This window comes from Petromyzon marinus, chromosome 18 (assembly GCF_048934315.1).
Source record: "Petromyzon marinus isolate PM22_M1 ecotype Great Lakes invasive population chromosome 18, UKy_Petmar_22M1.pri1.0, whole genome shotgun sequence".
Taxonomy (NCBI): Eukaryota; Metazoa; Chordata; class Hyperoartia; order Petromyzontiformes; family Petromyzontidae; genus Petromyzon; species Petromyzon marinus.
The window spans coordinates 2,041,914-2,061,013 of NC_133684.1; the positions used below are offsets into that span (position 1 = coordinate 2,041,914).

Genomic DNA, 19,100 nt, shown 5'->3' on the forward strand with positions numbered 1-19,100 from the left:
CGGATTGCTTTCTAGAGCTCATGTGGCTGACCGAATTGGTATCTAGACGAATGAACGATTGTGTCTACCGCATTGAAGTGGAGAAGAGAGAATCCTGTGGTATTTATCTATTGCAAGAGTAGCGAAAAGTCAGCTGGTGTTGTGCTGAAAATCCATCATCAGCCATGGTCTAAAATATATGTTAGAGTTATATACAAAAAAATATATGTAGGAACATTGGCTCCAAGTGAATAAATTGTCCAGGTTTTGCTTGAAAAGCATATTAAATCTTAACTCGCATTTAAATAATTGGTATCGGTAATTAAATGAGTAATGTGTAAACCGTGGCGGGTAATTTGCGCTCATCACCAATTCACTGGCTCCACATCAAGGTCTGGAACAAGTGTTGAGTGCCGATTGGACCTCGCGATTTCCACAGAGGTGCCATGCTTATGTTGACTCATTAGTCGCCCGTGGGTGTTCTGCATTTCGTAGCAGGTGTTTGCCCTTGCTGATCGTGTTTGGCAACGCTCCGTGTGAGTGGTTGCTGATTGATGGGGTGGCTGGTTTTCGTCCTCCATGGCAGGGCTTACGGCAGAGGAGCCCTCCTCTGCCACGGGTCGCAAGGACTCGCTGAGCATCAACCTGGAGTTTGTGAAGGTCAGTCTATCGCGCATGCGCAAGACAGGAGCTGTGCTCACCTACGAGACCCCTTCTTCTTCCGGGAAGACCGGGAACAAGATGGAGACCACGCTGATCAACATCTCGGGTAACTCTCAGATTATTCCTCATTTGTTTATATTTATTAGTTTTTACAACAAAGAGGTACTTGTGTTTTAATTTGGATCATATATATAATGTATCCCTAGCTTATTCATTTCAAAGATGTATGATTTATGTCAAACGGATGCTTATGGCCACGAGTTGTAAAATGTGGAAATTCATATATCATGAGCATGCGGTGTAAAAAAATAGTCACGATCTAAAATGTTCATATTGCCTAACAGCAAAACAGACAAGAATCTGCTTTGAGGTAATGTAATGGTGGCGCGTAATGGTGGCGCGTAATGGCACAATAAACACACTGCAGGTGGGAAGCGATTTCAACACGCTGAACAGTAAGCCAGCGCATGTGGTTTTCCGTCAAGATATGACCATGTGTGATAATAAAAATAATAATGGAAGTATAAATCACTTTAATAAAATGAAGAAAAGTAATACCTTCACAGCTCGTAGTGTATTCAAAAACTGGTGGGTCGCGGCATGTTGCCCAGAGTCTTATCACACCATCTTTATGATTTTTAATGAGTCAATGTTAACGCCAAAGGCTCCAACAACTTAAGCAACTCATTGATAATCTGAAGTGGAGTGGGAAAAGTGTCCCAAACCGTTGCACGTGGCTGCTTGGCTGTTTCTTTGATTCTCCATGCATATATGTTTTCAGCCGTATGCGATATCGGCTCCGCGTCATTCAAGTACGACATGCGGCGTCTGAGCGAGATTCTGGACTTCCCCAAGGCGTGGTATCGTCGTAGCATCGCCCGCAGACTCTTCCTGGGCGACCAGACCATCGCTAACATGCCAAGTAAGGGCTCCCACGATTGATCATAAGTTCTCCATTTCCTTCATATATTCCTCCTTTTGTTGGGCATGTCATCGGTTGACCACGTACGCTGGGTAAAAGTTTAACGGCATCAGAACGCGCCGATAACAACGTACGGTGGGTTCCCGTGCTCGCAGCGTCGGTGGCGGGTACCCCGGAGTCTGCCGACGGCGTGCCCTCCCACCTCTCCCCGGAGTCTGCGCGAAAGGCCTACCTGCGCACGTGGGACACGCAGTCGGGCCAGGGCTCGCCCTCGGGGTTCCCGTATGTGCCACCGTCGCCCAGCGTGTACAGCGTGCCGCCCTCGGGGTCGCCGCTCGGAGTCAAGTCGCCCACGCACACGCGTCTGCGCAGCGCGTCCGAGTCCTCGGCCAGCCGCGCCGGTCCGTCGATGACTCGCACAGGCACGCACGCACACAGCAAGCAACAAAAACATGAACAACCGCCATTCGCCACGAGGTGACGGTGACCTTACTTGCGGTGCAAAAGGCTCGCTGGCGGGAGGTCATGGGACAGGCCCAGATGTTATGGGTTAAATAATTTAAATGATTAGCAGATGCACTGCATTGCTTTATTTTGAGCCACCCGGCTCTCTGCTTGTTTTTTTTCTGAGCATTGCTCCTCCACCTTCCTCTTTTACTGGAGTGCAGTTGCCTCCCAACTGCTCGGCAAGCATCTTTTACGACCCTCCTCCACAGAGGCTGACCTTGATTTATCACAACACCTTTTGGATTTACAGAGAGCTGTAAATGAATGAATGAATGAAATGAAAGCAGTCAAATGAAAAACATAAAATACTTGTCTCCCTGTTGCCTCTGAAAGCAGATTCAGGCTCCCACGCCAAAACGTCCACTCCAGCCACTGCCAAGAGCCCCGACGGGAGCAAGAGCAAGGCGGCAGCGGCGGCGGCGGCGGCGCAACAGAGCGCCCCCTGGGAGACGCTGGTGCTGTTCGCCGTCAACCTCGCTCAGCTCAACGTGCAGATGAACATGAGCAACGTCATGGGAAACACCACGTGAGGCCACTGCCCTCGCCCGCTCGGGACCCAATGCCCAGTGACCTCGTTGCTTCTGTAGCATTCAGAGCTTAACACGCAGAGGGTGAGGCCTCTTCGATTTAGCACTGTTTTACGAAATATCTTTTGGGGACTGCAGCACAAGCGTGAGTACAGTTATGTGATACAATGCTCAGAGGAAGTGGCACTGGTGATGGGTTAACCCTCTGGTTTACGTAACACGGTTCACCATAGTTTATGTATGTTGAACGTCTTTCGCACCGTACATAGCCAACCGTGCTAATAGGAGGAGCGGGGGAAGGGCACCAAACTAAACACAAAAAGCAGTTCTAATGAAATGAGTTTTCAATCTAGATTTAGAAGTGCATAGCTCCAGTGGCTTCCTAAATTTGGAAGGAAGAACGTTCCAGATGGCCTGGCTGCAGAAGCGCATGTGACAGCGTGTGATGCAATGGCGGTCTTTGTTCGATGGCCAGCCAAAAGATGCTGCGAGGATGACCGAAGTTTACTTGATGGTTTATGCTCCTCATCATTTAGGTGAGATGTAGACTATCGAGAGGGCACCTCGGAAGCGCATTGTACAATTGGATCAAAGCAAACTACACGCTGTGGTTCCTTTAATATTCATGTTCTCTAAATTTAAAATATGCAACACCCAATTTAACATGGGGGTGGAAAGCATTTGTTGTGTTGCTGAGAGATCATCTCTGTATTGTATTGAGAGTTATCCCCCCCCGGAGTGCCTCCGGGCACTCTTGATTCCTCATTATTCTGCTGCTCGTTTACGTGAGGTCGTGATGGTGGATGATCCAGCTAAGTCGCAGGAGTCATTTGTGAATCGCACGGAGGTCGTATCTGAGACACCTACTTGTAGCGACAATCATCTGGGGGCCTGTATGAGACAATACACCAAGGAGGTTGAAAACCTATCCGTTTGGAGTTTTTTAATGTTTTTTTTTATTTGCATGTGTGGGGTTTCTTCAGGGTGGGCCCCTTATTTCGTTCACGAAATAATCGGTGAGCCTTTCCCAGATGAACAAATAAAAAGTAATTCACGATTCGTACCAGTGCGTATATATATTACGCCCATAATGCTTACTGGAACAGCCTTTAATTTTGAGATGTTTACAGCTAGCCGCATTCGTTAGTGCATCAGCAGCCGGGCGCTCGTTAACAGAATCACAAGTTTTTGCAGCGCTCGACAAAAACACCCCCTGGCAGTCGGCGTTGGCTGAGAAGGTTTGGGGGTGTTTCCGGGGCCGCCCCACGTCTCGCGCAGGTGGAACACGAAGGGCGTGAAGACGCAGGGCCGCGTGTCCGTGGGCAGCAACATGGATAGAGACATCAAAATGACCCTGGGGCTCGGCAGCTCGCAGCTCGACTCCAAGGGCGGCGTCGTCGGAGGCACAGTCAGGGTCAACACGCTGGAGATGGTCGGTGGGTGCTGCCACACTAACACCGATTGGTCTACCGGCGGCGGGTCTAAGCATTCCTGGTTAATCAGCTGACAACGGGTCAGTGCCGTTCATAAGTCGGCAACGGTGGGTAGAGTGCACACCTTTAAGACAGCAACTTGGGGGCAAAGTTGGTGGACCACACAGAGATGGAGTAAGGTGCGTGAGATGCACATTTGTAGTGAAACGATGTGGCTGTCCTAGGGTGTGGTACATCAAGTAGGTTGTCAACTGGCTGTCTGCAAAGTTTTGAGAGTTTCCCTTTATATATGTGGGATTTCTCTGGGTATTGTAATTTATGCTTGCACAGAAAACATTCTCAAGGAAGGAATTTGCCAAACATTTCAAAAGTCTGAATTTTGTTCTGGGTAAACAAAGCAATCGCATTACCCCCTCAGTGGATTTGCAAAGGTTAATACACTGCACCACGAACCCACTGACCTCCGCTACATTTCTGGCCCTAGCCAATATCAATGGCGTGTAATGCCTGAACGGGTCCCGGGGGGATCCCCTTTCACCAACCCGCACTCACCAGCATGGGGAAGTATGATCAAACAGCAGGACAGCAATGGATTTGGCAAAGGGCTATACATTATATTATCATGCGCGGTGGCCTTAGAGCAAAGTAAAGCAACAATAAACAACGTGTGTGATATATTCTGACAAGCACATAGGATCAAAGCCAGTGTTCAACTAGTTAAATTGCACTGGGAAATAATTTTACGTAGCAGCGACACGATCCAGAGCCACAACAAATGCGGGTCGCCAGCTTCTCCTGACGCCCACGGCTGCGAACGCAGCCAGGGCTTACACGGCCCCACGTGCGAGTCGCCCCGCTCTGTGCGAGTTGCCCCGCATCGTGCGTCATCTCCTGTTCACAGCCTTCATCTCGGAGCACCCCACCAAGGAGCCACGGCACCGCGTGCAGACGTCGCTGGGCTCCACGGAGGCGCGGGTCGACTACATGGGTTCCAGCATCCTGATGGGCATCTTCAGCAACGCCGACCTGGAGCTGCACGACGAGTGGAAGGCAAACCCCAACCACACCGTCGGCCTCAGCGACTCGACGTTCACCGATAAGACGTGAGCGGCTGCCCTCGTCCCCCACGTTCACCTGCCTGTCCCCATGTCTCCCCTCTCCCGCTCCCCCCACCTCTGCGGAGCATCGTTACAGAGGCTGCCGCCCCTCCGCTGACCGCTCACAGCACACAGCACATAACGCGTTAGGGTTACGTGTAGATGTCACATGCACCGGGCGAGTTGCCTCGAGGTTCCTCATACATTGTGTGCCGCTGTTAACGGTGACATTCATATTTGTTCAGAGGTCTGTGGTGTAATTATTGTACCCACCCAATACAGTTGCTTCTCTCTGATTAATGTTGCCCATAATTGGTCTCTCCGGACACAGTTGCACTGGCAGTGAATGTAACCAGTATAATGAGGCATATTTTATTGCGTGAATGAATATTGATGACAATGGCGATTGTATTGAGTCTCAACACAGTTTGAAGTTCGTTTGTTCGTTTCTCGATCCACTTGTCCTGGTGAGGGTCGCGGCAGCAACGTGTTGAGTAGTGGCGGTCCAGACCTCCCTTTCCCTGGAGACAGCCTCCAGCTCTTCCTGGGGAATTCCCAGGCCAGCCGAGCGACATAGTCCCGCCAGCGTGTCCTAAGTTGACCCCGGGGTCTTCGCCCAGTTGGACGTACCCGGTAGAGTTCCAGGGGGAGTCTTTCGGGGGGCATCCTTACAAGGTGTCCGAACCACCTCAACTGGTTGGGACTGGTTTGGTGATACTGACGTCTGATGACCGATGACAACACATTAAGATTATAATGTTGATTATTTTGTACTGGATCAAGAAGGCTTTGGGCCAAGACATCTGCCATCAGCCAGAGAACTGTACCGAAGTACAGCGACGGTGGTGCCGACCTGGCGATTACGATGTGTCCTGACTGTGCTCGCGCGCCGTAGGAAGGTCTTTGTGCACGGAGACCTGTCGTGGAGCGTCTTCCAGGTGATGATTTCACGCTCCACTACGCCGGACCTCGTTCGCATCGGCGTGAAGCTGCAGGAGTTCTTCACGCAGCAGTTCGACACCAGCAAGCGCGCCCTCTCCACGTGGGGTCCCGTACTCTACGGCCCGCACAAAGTCGCTCCTGCTGCGCAAGAGAAGGCCACGGACGAAGAGAGTCAGTCACCGCCCGAAAACGATCGCCGCCTCTGCCGTCGTCATTGTCACGAATCCTCATTGTCACCACCATTACCGTCGTCATCGCCAGTTGGCATCGTCATCATCTTCATCAACTGCATTTTCGGCATCCTCGTCATGATTCGCGTGGCTTGGCTCCAAACAAATGTATGTACGTACTCATTATGAGTGTTTCCTGTGAAACTAGATGATAAACAAAGCTCTGCCAAGTAAAGATGCAATTCCTTTTGATGCATAAATCTACTTTTTTTTCATAAATATGTGACGTTACTTAACATATAATTTGGAACAAAGTGAAATGCCTTTACTCTGCATTACTTCATGAACATATCATGCAATACCGCTTTAAATTATCTCTCTTTCCATTCTCTCTCGCTTTGGAACATTATTTTTCTGTTCCACTAACTCCCTCTCCATCTGCCACCTTAACTCCTTCTTCCTCCCTCCGTAGCCTCTTCACCCTCCTCTTTCCTGCCCTTTTCCCCCGAATTTCTTTATTTTCTCAAAACCTCGGTTGTCGTCGTTACCCTCCTCACCCACCCCTCGGCCCCTCGGCCCCCTCCCTCCATCCTGCCGGCGCTCCCCGTCGCGCCTCTCAACGTGCCGCCCCCTCCCTCGTCTCGCTGCTTCCCCGCAGGCCTCCTCGACACGGTGCTGCACCGCCACTGGCCGAGCGTGCTCCGCACGGTGTGCGGCTGCCAGCTGTCCATCTTCCCGCGCCCGCTGCCCGACAGCGCCGTGCTGCTCGGGGGCAGCATGGGCCTGCACGGTGACCACATGACGCTCGCCTGCTTCCACGGGGTCAACTTCCGCGCCAAATCCTGGGCCCTCTTCCACCTCGAGGGCCCGAACATCTTCTTCTGCACCGAAGCGCAGGAGATTCACCAGGAGGGTGCGTTGCAAATGAGCAGTCACTTCGTTGGGCTACCGTTTGGGGCCAGGTCGCTTCTGAAAAAGAAGCTAATAGCCCAGTGGGCCTTACCTGGTAAGATCAAAATTGTTCAGTTTTATTTTTGTACTTTTTTAAGTGATTTATTTTATCTTTCCTATACTTTGCACTCCTATCGTGTTTATGTATTGTTTGTTGTTGTAGCGTTCTAAGCTGCCCTGACTGGAAATCTGTGAAAAAGAGCTTTGTAGCTCGTCGGATTCCTCCAGTATAAATACATATTCTGACTCTGTGAAAAATATATATATCATTGCTGAGCCAAGCAGCAAAATGGCCTTCATTAAATGTACAATATATAAGAGTTGATACATTTCTTGAACGGAGCAAGGTTATAAGAACTTTGAAAGAATGACGGTGATGGGAGGGAATTCCCAAGTGGAGAAGCGCGAGTAAAGAACCAGGACGAGTCATATTGTGATCTGCGGTGTGGCATCACGCAGAGGTTGGGCTGTGTGGTTGTGTTCTTACACCGTTTATGTTTGGGCTGGGAGGTCCCTGTAGTTTTTTTTGTCGTAAAAAAATGATTGGAAATTAGAAAATGTTCCAGGAATTACAGACAATGGAGCGGTTCATGTTGAAAGTGCACGTCATGAAATTAAATGTTGAATGTTTACGATGGCTTTAAAATGTTTCTTTTTGAACTATATCAAATTTCAGCCAACATTATTAACTGTTTATAAAGAATTTTGAGAGGAAGTGCCAGAAGAAGTTTTCATTTTACCCATTCTCAGCACATTTTGTTTTGAGAACTCTGCCTACAGCCAGTATTTTTCAAAATCATACTTATTTACTTAAGTTTCTTGTGGACTCAGTAAAGGGCAACACACAGGGCAGTATTTGCAGCATCAACTTTAAATGAGGCCAACGCCGATCATTTCTCTACACGGTAGGCAGCGGGAGGTGCTCAAAACAAAACCGCCTTCGTATAATTGTGCAAGATTGATATGCGCCCTCTTGGCTAATAGCAGTATTCATTAAATAATCTATTAATATTTTGTATAGTTTTGCTGTGCTCTGCTAAACATCACTAGGTTCCGCACGGCTCCAAGTTTTCTGATGGCCCTTACCAATACACCAAGCCAGCCAATCGCGTTCGTTTAACAGGCGACGTTTCTGCTGGTGAAACTCGGTGAATTTGAAAGTGGTCCTGGGTTTGCCTTGCTTTACTGAGAGCGTTTCTCCAATGTATCGTTGCGACTAAAGGGGCGCCTTCGCTGTTCATTTGTCTCAATCGCGCATCCGCGTCCCGTCTTGCACAGACTCAGCCGAGAAGTTCATGTACATGGCCCAGAACCTGGACTTTGTGCTCGGCAACAACATGATGGTGACGGGCGGGGCGCTGGAGAGTCCCATGGCAACCATCACCAAGGTGACGCGCCGTCGCCACGAGAACGCCCCGCACGGCGTCGCCACGGTCAACGAGTGGTTCAACTACGTGACGGCGATGCGCAACGAAGGTGAGCTGCGTTCAACCACTACCGGAGAAAATGCAAAATATCGGGGCAGGTGTTTCTGTGCGTGTGTGTGTGTGTGCGCGTGTGTGCGTGTGCGCGCTTTTTTTAGTTTAGTGAATTAAGCTATAACAGAGCCCCATAGTGCCCTTGCCAATAACATCTGGTAGCTCGATAGCATTTAATGAGCCTGACCGCCGATGAGACCCAGAGATCCTGAGTTTGTTTGCTTAAATAAAAGCTGCTGGATTATATTTGTCTGGCGAGCGCATATGCCGATTGACTAAAACACGTTTGATTTATACGTGGAGACCCAAAACGCAGTTCTGCGTCTATATAACACATAAAAAATGTACAGACAGCTGAAAGCATTGGGTAAAATTTGTATTTTTGTTCAACTGGATGATAAATTAAGATTGTTAAGAGAGTTTGGGTTTCATCCCTGGTGCTTTAAGCTTAATTTTAAACGAAGTTCCTTTGTTTCACAGTGGAATGGCAGTGATTAATCATTTCCCACATAATTTTTTTTATAAATATTAATTACAATTTCCCCTGGGAAGGTTTTTTTCCCTTTGCTTAACTATTTCCTTGGCTAAATTACTTTTGGACACATGTATAAAATTAACTTGCACGCATCATTTATGTATTCATTACTGCATTTTAAAAAGGTCTCAGGTGTGGATTAGTTATCTCTAATCCTATAAATCCGAGTAATTAATGATTGCAAAACTTAAACCTTGATCTCATTAAGTTGTATGCATCTTTACTATTAGGCAACACCAGACTATTACGAGCAGGCCCATGGTTTATCATGCACAAAGCTATTATCAATTTTTTGGGGAATATGGTTAGTGATTTCACGAACATCCTGTCTTGGACAGGAAATGAGGCCGAATGTCGATGGTGAATGATGAAGCACAGATATCATGTGCTGTGCGTCTTCAGTGATTGCGCAATATGTGTTTCTGTTTCGTATATTTGGCTGTGTGGATTGTCCTTCAGCTGTCAGGTGAACTGAAACACTCAGTCGGCTTGTTGAGCCGCTTTTGCGGCTCACGTGATGATTTAATTTCCTTGGCTGTGTCTGGCGGTGGGATGGTTTTAACAACACAATTTTGCCCATATCATTGCGTGGCCTAAGCCAAAAAACAATTGTGAATCGCATGATATCACATCCTGCCTGATTGGTGTCCTCATAGCCGTGAGGAGCGTATTAGCCCCTCCGATTAGCACGGTGGGCTGCATACGGTGCGAATGAGGTTCTGCATACATGCAGCAAGGCAATGAGTGGCCGATTGAACGTAGTACAGAAAGTAGGGTAGTGAGGGCCCACTTGTGAGGGAGGGGCTGGCCATTCTTGCCTCCAATTTGTGGCTTTACCCAGGGCATTGGCGCCTCTCTCATAGCCAGCCCTGCTTCAGGGTTATAGAGCAGATGGGTGGTCTAAACTCCTTTAATTCAGATAGAAATCATGAACAATTAAAAATGTTTAATTTGAATACTGAAAAATGCAAAAATTACTCTGAATTGCCCCAGTTGTAGGAGTGCTGCGGTGGGACCAATTTCTAAAACAGTAATGCCTGTTAATGTGGTACACACATTTTTAAAAAGCGTATTATTATTATGGTAATTATGCCAGTCGACCCTCCATTCCCTAAATGTCTTCGGCAGTAATGTAGTTTTGCACTGTGTTTTTTTTTATAGAATGCACAGCGATAATGCAAAGCTGTAACAAGCAAATCATTTGGTAAAGCGATTGAAATACATATTCTTGCCAGCTATTCCATTAGTGTTTGATTTAAAAAAAAACCTGTCAATCATCAGTGTGGCTTTTTCATGCATGTCGTTGGTCCAAGTAGGTGGCATAAAATTGATGTTTGGCAACAGGGATTTGACTCTAATTAGCCTAAGCATTTTTGAGACATGTTAATGATGGGTTTATAGTTAAATCAATCGGTAGGCTACTCACTCAGCAGGATTCAGATGAGAGCCCACTGAGAGGCAAGTGTCTCTTACAAGAGGAACCTTGTTTATGATGCAAGGGCTACATAATTAATGTTACTAATTTAAACATATGATTGTTACTTGTAAACTGTGTTGGTATTTTCAGAGCTATATTATAAACATGTAAGGCAATACAAAAAATTAAAGTTTAAAACTTCACTTTTTTGCAAAAAATATAAAGAAATGGAAGCCAACACACAAAACGACGCCAGGATGACCGCAGACACAAGGAACCGACTGCCCAGAGAAGGACTTGTACAGGGCATGTCTCTTCACCCACGGATGAACAACGCCACCAAGCTGGATGAATCTGCAGGCGGTGATTTGCTTAGGCTGATTTCTCACGCCACACATGCAGCAGTGGCAGAATACTTCAGAGTTTGAATAATGCCACTTCGCAAATCCGTCTCGGCTACTCCACGCACCGCTTTCCCGGGGAGAGCTTGGCGAGCCTCGATTCTGTCGCCCCCCCCCCCCACCCGTCTCGCCCGGTAGAGCTGAACCTGCTGCGCAACGTGGACGGGAACGCGACGGAGGGCGGCGCAGCACAACGCAGTGCCAGCCTGTCTGGCGGGCCGCGCGGCACGCCCAGCTACAACCACGAGACGGAGACCATCTTCGCTCTGCCGCGCACGCAGCTACTCTTCAAGTCGGCCCAGCTGCAGGAGTCGGAGAGACCGTCGCTCCAGGGTGCGCTCGAGCGATTGTCGGGAAGCTTTCCTGTAGACAGAGTGGCTCATTGAACCATCAGGTCTCTTTTTTATTAGGACATCCAAAAAAGGTAGCTTGCCATCTTTTTCGACTTCCATGGTAAATCTGATGGCTGGGTGTATGGAATTGATGTGGTTGAAGAATTGGTCTTGAGCAGGCCGGCCATGTGGCCAGATGACAAAAGTGTCATCCACGTACCTCTTCCATAAGGTTGGGCTCAGAGTAGCAGTCTGGATGGCGTCAGTCTCAAATTGTTCCATGAAAATGTTGGCTACAACCGGAGATAGGGGGGAGCCCATTGGGGTGCCCTCAGTTTGTTTGTAGAAGGTTCCATTCCAAGTGAAGTATGTATTGGTTAAGCAGTGTCTTACCAGGGGGTACCTCAGTGTTTAGTCCTTGATGAACCAAGTCTTCAATGATTGATATGGTGTCAGGTACAGGAACTTTGGTGAATAAGGAAACTACATCAAAACTGACAAGCAGGTCGTCTGGGGACAGGGAAATACCCTTGCTTGTTGATACCAGGTGAGTAGAATTTTGTACCGCAGAGGTGGTTTTTCCAGTGAAAGGCCGCAGGATTTCAGACAGAAAATGAGCCAGTTTGTAGGTGGGGGAGTTGATAGTAGAGACTATGGGACGAAGCAGTGTATCTACTTTATGTATTTTTGGTAAGCCGTATAATCTTGGTGGCCTGGCAGCAGAAGGTTTCAACGAGAACTGTTTGGTTTGATCAATTAATGCGGTTGAATCAGAATTGATTTTGTTGGTTTGTATGACGAGGCTGTTGGTGGGATCTCTTTTTATTTTTGTATAGCTGCCATCGTTGAGTAATTCTTGAATTTTGTTGTGATATTCTATTTTATCCATGATGACAGTGGCATTGCCCTTGACGGCTGAGAGGATGACAATGTCATCCCTCTTTTCTAATTTATATAATTCAAAACGCTCATCTTTGCTGAGGTTGCTAGCTGGCATCTTAGCGTTTTTAAGGGTTGCAGCGATTTCAGATCTTGCTATGTCTGCAGCGATGTGACCCAGGCCCTTGAGAGCCACGTCTACTTGGGCAATGATATCATTAACTGGTATGTGTTTAGGTGTGACTGCAAAGTTTAGCCCTTTAGCTAAAACGGATTTCAGACCATCGGATATAGAACTGTTACTGCGATTATTTACGACTTTGTTAACGTCTAGCTTTTTGGTGTGTGGGTCCGGTCTTTTGTTTGAGAGGAGGTTAAATTTGGAAATCAGGTTATCCTTACATTTGGTCGACAGTGGCAACTGAAGAGGCAGTCATATTGTCTACATGTTCCCAATCCGATGTGGACATTGTTGCCGTCAATAATAAGTGTGATTTGTAGAGTGTCTTGTCTAACTGATCTAGTTCGGTGCGTATAAGTCTAATTTTTTCTGAGATAAGAGCTAAGCTAATTCTGGAAAGAATTCGTTTCGCATTAGAAGAAGTTACAGCAGTAGAGGTCATTGTGGTTTTCACACCTGATGATGATTGCTTGTGTTGCAGTCGAAACGTCGTGATCATTTTATTGTTTTATATTTTTATTATTTTATTGTTTCCCTTCTACGTTACTTTGCCGAAAGAACCAAGAATATGTATCCATATAGTCACCTTATATTAAAATACACCTCTTCCACTGGCCCACGTGCTCTCTAATGCCAGCAGCATGAAGGTCTTGGTTTGTCCTTAAGCCATAACTGAACTACTGCCTTCACGGTACTGTCACTGTTGAACCACCATATACGCAGAGCTCCTTTCAGCGGTTAGACTGTAAACAGATGAGAGTCTGGAGGAGCTACGTCTGGGCTCTATACCCGATGTTCCAGAACATTCCATCCGAGCTTTCCCAACAATTGTGTGGCACCTGAAGAGTGTGGGGGCGTCTATTATCGTGCTGACATGGCATTTGCAACAAATCCCAGGCTATTGTTTTGTTCCCCAACAAGTCATATATATGTGAGGCACTTGAGACAGTGTTTTGATCATTTTTGAAAGGCAACTTTTCCCCTCTATATCCCAAAAACAAAATGTTTCATCGTTACCCTTCTAGAATTTGTGTTTCTTTACTGGAGAAAGCTGGGTGTTTCCTTTCGGTGCTCTTGGCACTCACTGTCGAGCTCCTAGTGATGAACACAACGTTCATCAGCAGTGACGATGCAAGCCAGAGATGCTTTGTCTTCACGGAGGAATTTTGCTGATAAGGCACAACGAGCACAAATTCTATTCACATGTTGGTCTTCCGTTATATTTTTTGCCACTGAGCGGGCACATGCTTTCCCCAAATGAATCTCGTCACGGGTTATTAAATGAACTGTTCCCACACTTGTCACCATACCCAGTGATATATACTTAATTCCTACTCACCTGTCATCTAAAATCAACCCCTCATCATGAGCAAGTTTGGGTCGAGTTAAAGCAATGACTGACCGACCGTGCTTATGTCCTGATTACAGCCGTTCCACCCATTTGTAAACATTTGCACTTATGAAGTTGTTGCCATATTTGGAGCTTCAAAATGTGTAATACATTTCGCTGTACTTTCCAGCCTGAGGGCATAAACACAAATTAGCAACTCACTGCTCTTCTAATGTGTAGTTGTGCAACGGTACTGTTCTCATTTATCACGTGACACGTTTGTCTGGCATCTCGCAGCACAATCTGGGGTAGATATTGTTGCACATGAGCAATAGTATCATACCGTGGGAAAATGTTTTTGAAACATCACTAACATAGGTGAGAGAATAATTTTCTCCTTGATATAGTGTCCTGCATGCATAAATATATAGCAGAAGACCTCGGGCCAGATGGTTGTACACTGCACTGTCTTAACAGACCTTGGTGATTGGATGTAGACATTGCAACAACTGTAGGATCTAACGCAGGGGATGAAACAATTGAGATGTTGGTAACATCAGCCGTTACGGTCGTAATGACCTCTTATCCTTGACCCTGACATTAGTACGCCATTTCGTGACAGTTTTACTGCCAATTATCCATTAACACAACTAAAGAGTGTTTTGAATGCTCATTGCAGCAGCACCCGGTCCCTTTCTTTACTCAGCTGGGAAAGATTCCGGTGGGCCAAACCGCTGCAGGGTGGTGCTTCGAGTATGAACGATGATTGGTCTTATACAATATTGTCTGCTGGGCCAAGAAAGGGCATGGTATGAGGAACAATTAAAAGCTCCTCTGGGCACCGTAAAGTGAGACAATGCTTGATGTAGATGCATCGAGGGCAGGCAGGCAGGCAACTTCATTGATTCACTTCTTAAGTTGGGGCTGGAACGTAAAAAAGTGTTTTCCTCGGCAAAAAAGAGGCAGGATGACTTAATAATTTCCATTTAAATAGTAAGGTATATGGTAATTCCAAAATCATAAAAAAACACGAAATAAAACTGTGAACGGTCCCACGTGGTTTCCTTGAATTTTTTTACTTAACTTTACGTGATTTTTGTCCAGGCAAAGCCGTTCTTTTTAAAATTAAAACCACGATCTGCAAACGAGCATGCTCTCAAGTTTAGCGTATTGTGGATTTAATAGTGAGCGTACAAGCAGGCTTCTGTAACTCAAATTAACAAGCAACGTTACCAAATGAGTGCGTGCTATTATGGGAAAATACTCAGAGTGTGATGTAAATCACAGTGACATGAAGTGCTTTTCTACAATGTGTATTTCACAATAATATCATTAGAGAGAGAGACAGAGTTCATTATTAAGATTTTCAGATTGAAAGTGGATTATTGTTGCAAAGCTGTGTTCTATTTAGGCACTAAACTATAATCCTCTTAATGTTGAGTAATGACCAAATTATAGTTTTTCATCGCATTGGCAGCAAGGAAAGCATAGAGGATGGAAAAGTTTCATTTCATGACTTTGCTCAGTCTGTTCACGCAAGGAGATGGGGCAGAAAACATCATCACTCCGTTTCCTCGGCCAAATGTACGTCTCCGTGTTTTTTCCGAATCGCTTTGTAAAAGGGGCAGCATTGTGGAGTAGGCCACGTATTCATGCTCGGCCGTTTTTTCCATTTCGTACACAATTGTTCCGGTGAATAGTAGAGAAAAAATGTAATTTTTTGGGGAATGTGGGGTTGGGAAATAAAATACGTTCTGCTAGAATGTTGTGTTGATCGGCACAGTTGGGTTTCTTGTTGAGCATTGGGCCCCATCTTGCAACTGCAGGCACAGCGTTTACACGATCAACACCAACACACCACGTGTTAAAGCACACCCCGCTGCATCCAGTTGTGTTTGCTTAATCTTACTTCTCCAACACTGCTAACATTAAACCTCATTATGATTCATTGTAAATAGCTTAGGCTAAGTGAGCCAAACAAAAGCACCCAAGAGAAAACAGACGGGATTCTATTAAGATTCACAAGGTATGAGACAGCTAGGACAGAACGGAGATTCGTGCACATGCCAGAGTTTAAAAACTAAAGAAAATATATATTTTTAGATTGCATGGGATATTAGCTTTCTGTGCCTTATCACAGGAGCATAAAAATATCCTAATTTTGTCACAGCATTTGGGTCAGAGCAGATCCCCCAAGGAATCAAGTCAGTTTTGACTGAGCATTATCTCACCTAGCCCACACATTTTTAGTTAATGGAATGCATGCTGGGTTTTACCTAAATAGGAAATAACAGAAACATGTTTATTTAATGTTGTACATTTGGAATTCTGAAGATGTCTGCGGTATTGCAGAAGAAAAAGAAAAGATGTTTAATTCAATTGTAAATTTTCATATGGAACGTATAATGAATATATATTTTTTTCGTGGATTTTATTTAGTTTACGAACGGTTTCTATTTCACAAAGTGCAGTGTCTGTGACTGCCGCAGGCAAAGCAGACGGAGTAATACCGTTTTCATGACCAGTTCTAAGCAGGCTGGAGCCATTTCAGGCCAGTACTGTGCCACGGGCCTACCTACTTTCTTGACTTGATGAGTGGACTTGTCATACCCAACAGCTGTGTTCAGCAATACCGCTTTTCCACTGGCACAAGCGAGCTCGGCCAGCGCAGAGCCCTCACGGTACGGGTAGTTTTCCCACTGGCTATTTGTCGAGCCGAGCCGGAACCGAGCCACGCCGTGCTTGTCTCACAAGACGTTTGAATCTGGCTCGGGACCAGGCAGGGCCATAGGCGGGGTTCATAATAATTTTGTTTGTGCTGTGCGTCAGTCGGTGCACTTGAACGTCTGATGCTGATGTCACATTGGTTGCGTGTGATGTCAGCAACGCAACTTGGGTTCTGCAGCAAACAAACAACTGCGACTCTCGAGAGCCGCGCCGTGCTGGCATTGTACGGCCCTGGCGTGGTCCAGTTGTCTAGTGGAAGAGAGAGGTACGAGCGAATAAACCCCAGGCACCGAGGCTGCCTGATGACATCAATGATCACTATTGTGTGGCCTTGACGGTACCACCTCATTTAGTCATTGAGCAGTGTTATTTGAAAAGCAATACATTAGTAGATTTGCACAAAAATTGGATATTTAACGCATGATAGATCGCCTAATTGTTGCATTTAATCGTGATTTGAAGATATATATATCTAGGGAGCGCTACTCACCTGGTCTTGCATTCATCGCTACTCGATGAACGTGCACCTTCCCAGGGTCTTCACTCAGCTGCCATGGGTAGGGGGAATGGACAGGGTTGAAGTCAGGAGACAGTGGTGACAGAAAGGATGTCACCACATCGTCGATGACAACACGAAGCATCCCAGTTGTGGCTCTGACATGCCTCTGACATACTTAAAGCTGGTTGTGGAAAGTCCAGTTTAATCAACAGCCTCCTCTGAATTCGACGTGTCTTTCTTTTGCGCACCCCCCGCGGGTTTTATTCAGATGCATCACGGAAACCGAAGGTGGAGTGCAGCGTTGTGACGGAGTTCCGCGACCACATCTGCGTGACGATGGACGCCGAGCTCATCATGTTCCTGCATGACCTCGTCTCCGCTTACCTCAAGGAGAAGGAGAAAGGTAGCTCGGCCGTCTTACCCGGCGTCTTGCCCTGAGATCGGGAGTCCCATCGCACCTTGCGCAGACCAGCGCCGCCCATGTTAGAACACATGCCGTGGAAGGTGGTCCCGCAGGACCAGCTCTGAGATCCCTTAAAGTGATCCCTTGCCCACACCGAGGGCATTGCACTCTGCCACGTGCTGTGGTGTTATGTGGCCGCATGCTGCTCAAACCGATGTTATGTTTGATTTTATTTATTCTCGGAGCGAGATCTATTGGTAAGTTAAACACGTTGTTTGGTGGACTTTTTGTTCAGTCACAAGTGACTCGGCTGAGACCATCGACTCCCTGGGATGCTTCCGAGATTTTAACCCAGGGTCTGAGTGATGCCGTTTCGGCTCTCCGTGACCCCCCCACCCAGCCACCGTCGTTGCCAGTGATGTCCGTACAGTTTAGAGAAGAAACAGCAGCGACCCGAGGCAAAGAGACCAGATCCCTTTTGCCGGATGCAGTAATTTGTTCATGAAACTTGCAATACTTTGTTGTTAGACTATCAGCAACATGTAAATCAGTTTGCTTGGTTTCATAATTCAGTGTGAGGGTAATGGTGTTATATTTTAAACGTGGGTGTCTATAAGCTGTCCGTTAATTTTAAAGCGAGTTATATTGCATTGGACTTTTCCTGCACCGTATTCAAAGCTCTGCGAGATTTCACTCACCCGAGTTATTAATGTTTAATATACTTATGAAAACAGTAACATTCCTCATAGGATGGCCCAGCATAATATCTTTTTGTGCAAAAAAATGCCTTCGTATCTCATCACATGTTATTTTAAAAGTGTCCATCACTCGTGGTCATTCGTTCATTCTTCACTCTTATGCTTTGCAACTCTCTTAAATGAACATCTCTGTGTCACATCCCACATTACTCACGTGTTAAGCTGCACCTAAATATCCGTGCTAATTAGGTTCCCGCTGAAACTGCCGTGAGATGCTTCAAGTGTTCGTAAAAAAAGTGCGCAAAAGGTTTATGGCCATCTCTATATAAAAAAAAAAAACATTCTGAAACTATATTTTGAAAACATATCACAGATAAGGGTGGCATGCGTGGTAATTAGCACACACCGTTGTGTACATGGTGGTACATTGGTTAGCACGCTGCGCTGTGAACCTGGCATCATTCCTGGTCATGGCCTTCGTCAGCTGCGGCTACGATCTGCACCTGCCCTGCTCGCTATCCTCCTCTGCAGCAGCTCGACACGGCTTTGAGGAGACTTAATACAGCAGTCGATTTACAAAGGGCTTTTAAATGGTTCTCATCATTCTTATTGTTATTGTCACAGGTGAACGTCGTGAGAGAAACGTTCCGCTTCTTGCCGAAATGGCCAAAACCATGTTGCCTTGTCACCTCTGTTGGCGATGACGTATCAAAACTTTTCACCAAAAATTGGACAAAGGGGAACGTTTGTCAACGCGAGAATTGGCCCCTCTAGATTGACTTGACATGAGAAGTCTCTGGAAAACGCTCACAAATCAGCAACATACCTTGCAGTTATTCTCCACTTAAGAGTTTTGAGATATGTCTGTTCAAGTGCATTGATTCCCGAGTTCTGAAAACTTGCAGCCAATACTGCACCAGGTAATAGATTGTGGAGAACAGCAGGGAGTTTGTGCCAGCAGGCCGATTGCCATTCCGTCAAAGCAGCAGATCATTAATTCACAACAGAGCAGCACAGCAAAAAGGTCTG

At 46.5% G+C, this 19,100-nt stretch overlaps 1 protein-coding gene across 7 annotated transcripts in view; it reads left to right on the forward strand.

The window, feature by feature from the left end:
- Positions 1–19,100, forward strand: part of BLTP1 (bridge-like lipid transfer protein family member 1) — a 144,842-nt gene that overhangs the window by 111,658 nt on the left and 14,084 nt on the right. For 5 of the 7 annotated variants that reach the window (XM_032956462.2, XM_032956466.2, XM_032956465.2 and 2 more), the window contains 11 exons: positions 566–748; positions 1,424–1,564; positions 1,720–1,986; positions 2,408–2,597; positions 3,877–4,034; positions 4,933–5,134; positions 6,024–6,241; positions 6,899–7,153; positions 8,470–8,667; positions 11,161–11,355; positions 17,239–17,373. In XM_032956462.2, coding sequence (XP_032812353.2) covers positions 566–748; positions 1,424–1,564; positions 1,720–1,986; positions 2,408–2,597; positions 3,877–4,034; positions 4,933–5,134; positions 6,024–6,241; positions 6,899–7,153; positions 8,470–8,667; positions 11,161–11,355; positions 17,239–17,373 — 2,142 coding nt within the window. Of the gene's footprint in view, positions 1–565; positions 749–1,423; positions 1,565–1,719; positions 1,987–2,404; positions 2,598–3,876; positions 4,035–4,932; positions 5,135–6,023; positions 6,242–6,898; positions 7,154–8,469; positions 8,668–11,160; positions 11,356–17,238; positions 17,374–19,100 lie in introns of all 7 variants that reach the window. The other 2 variants (XM_076067780.1, XM_032956464.2) reach the window with 2 other exon arrangements.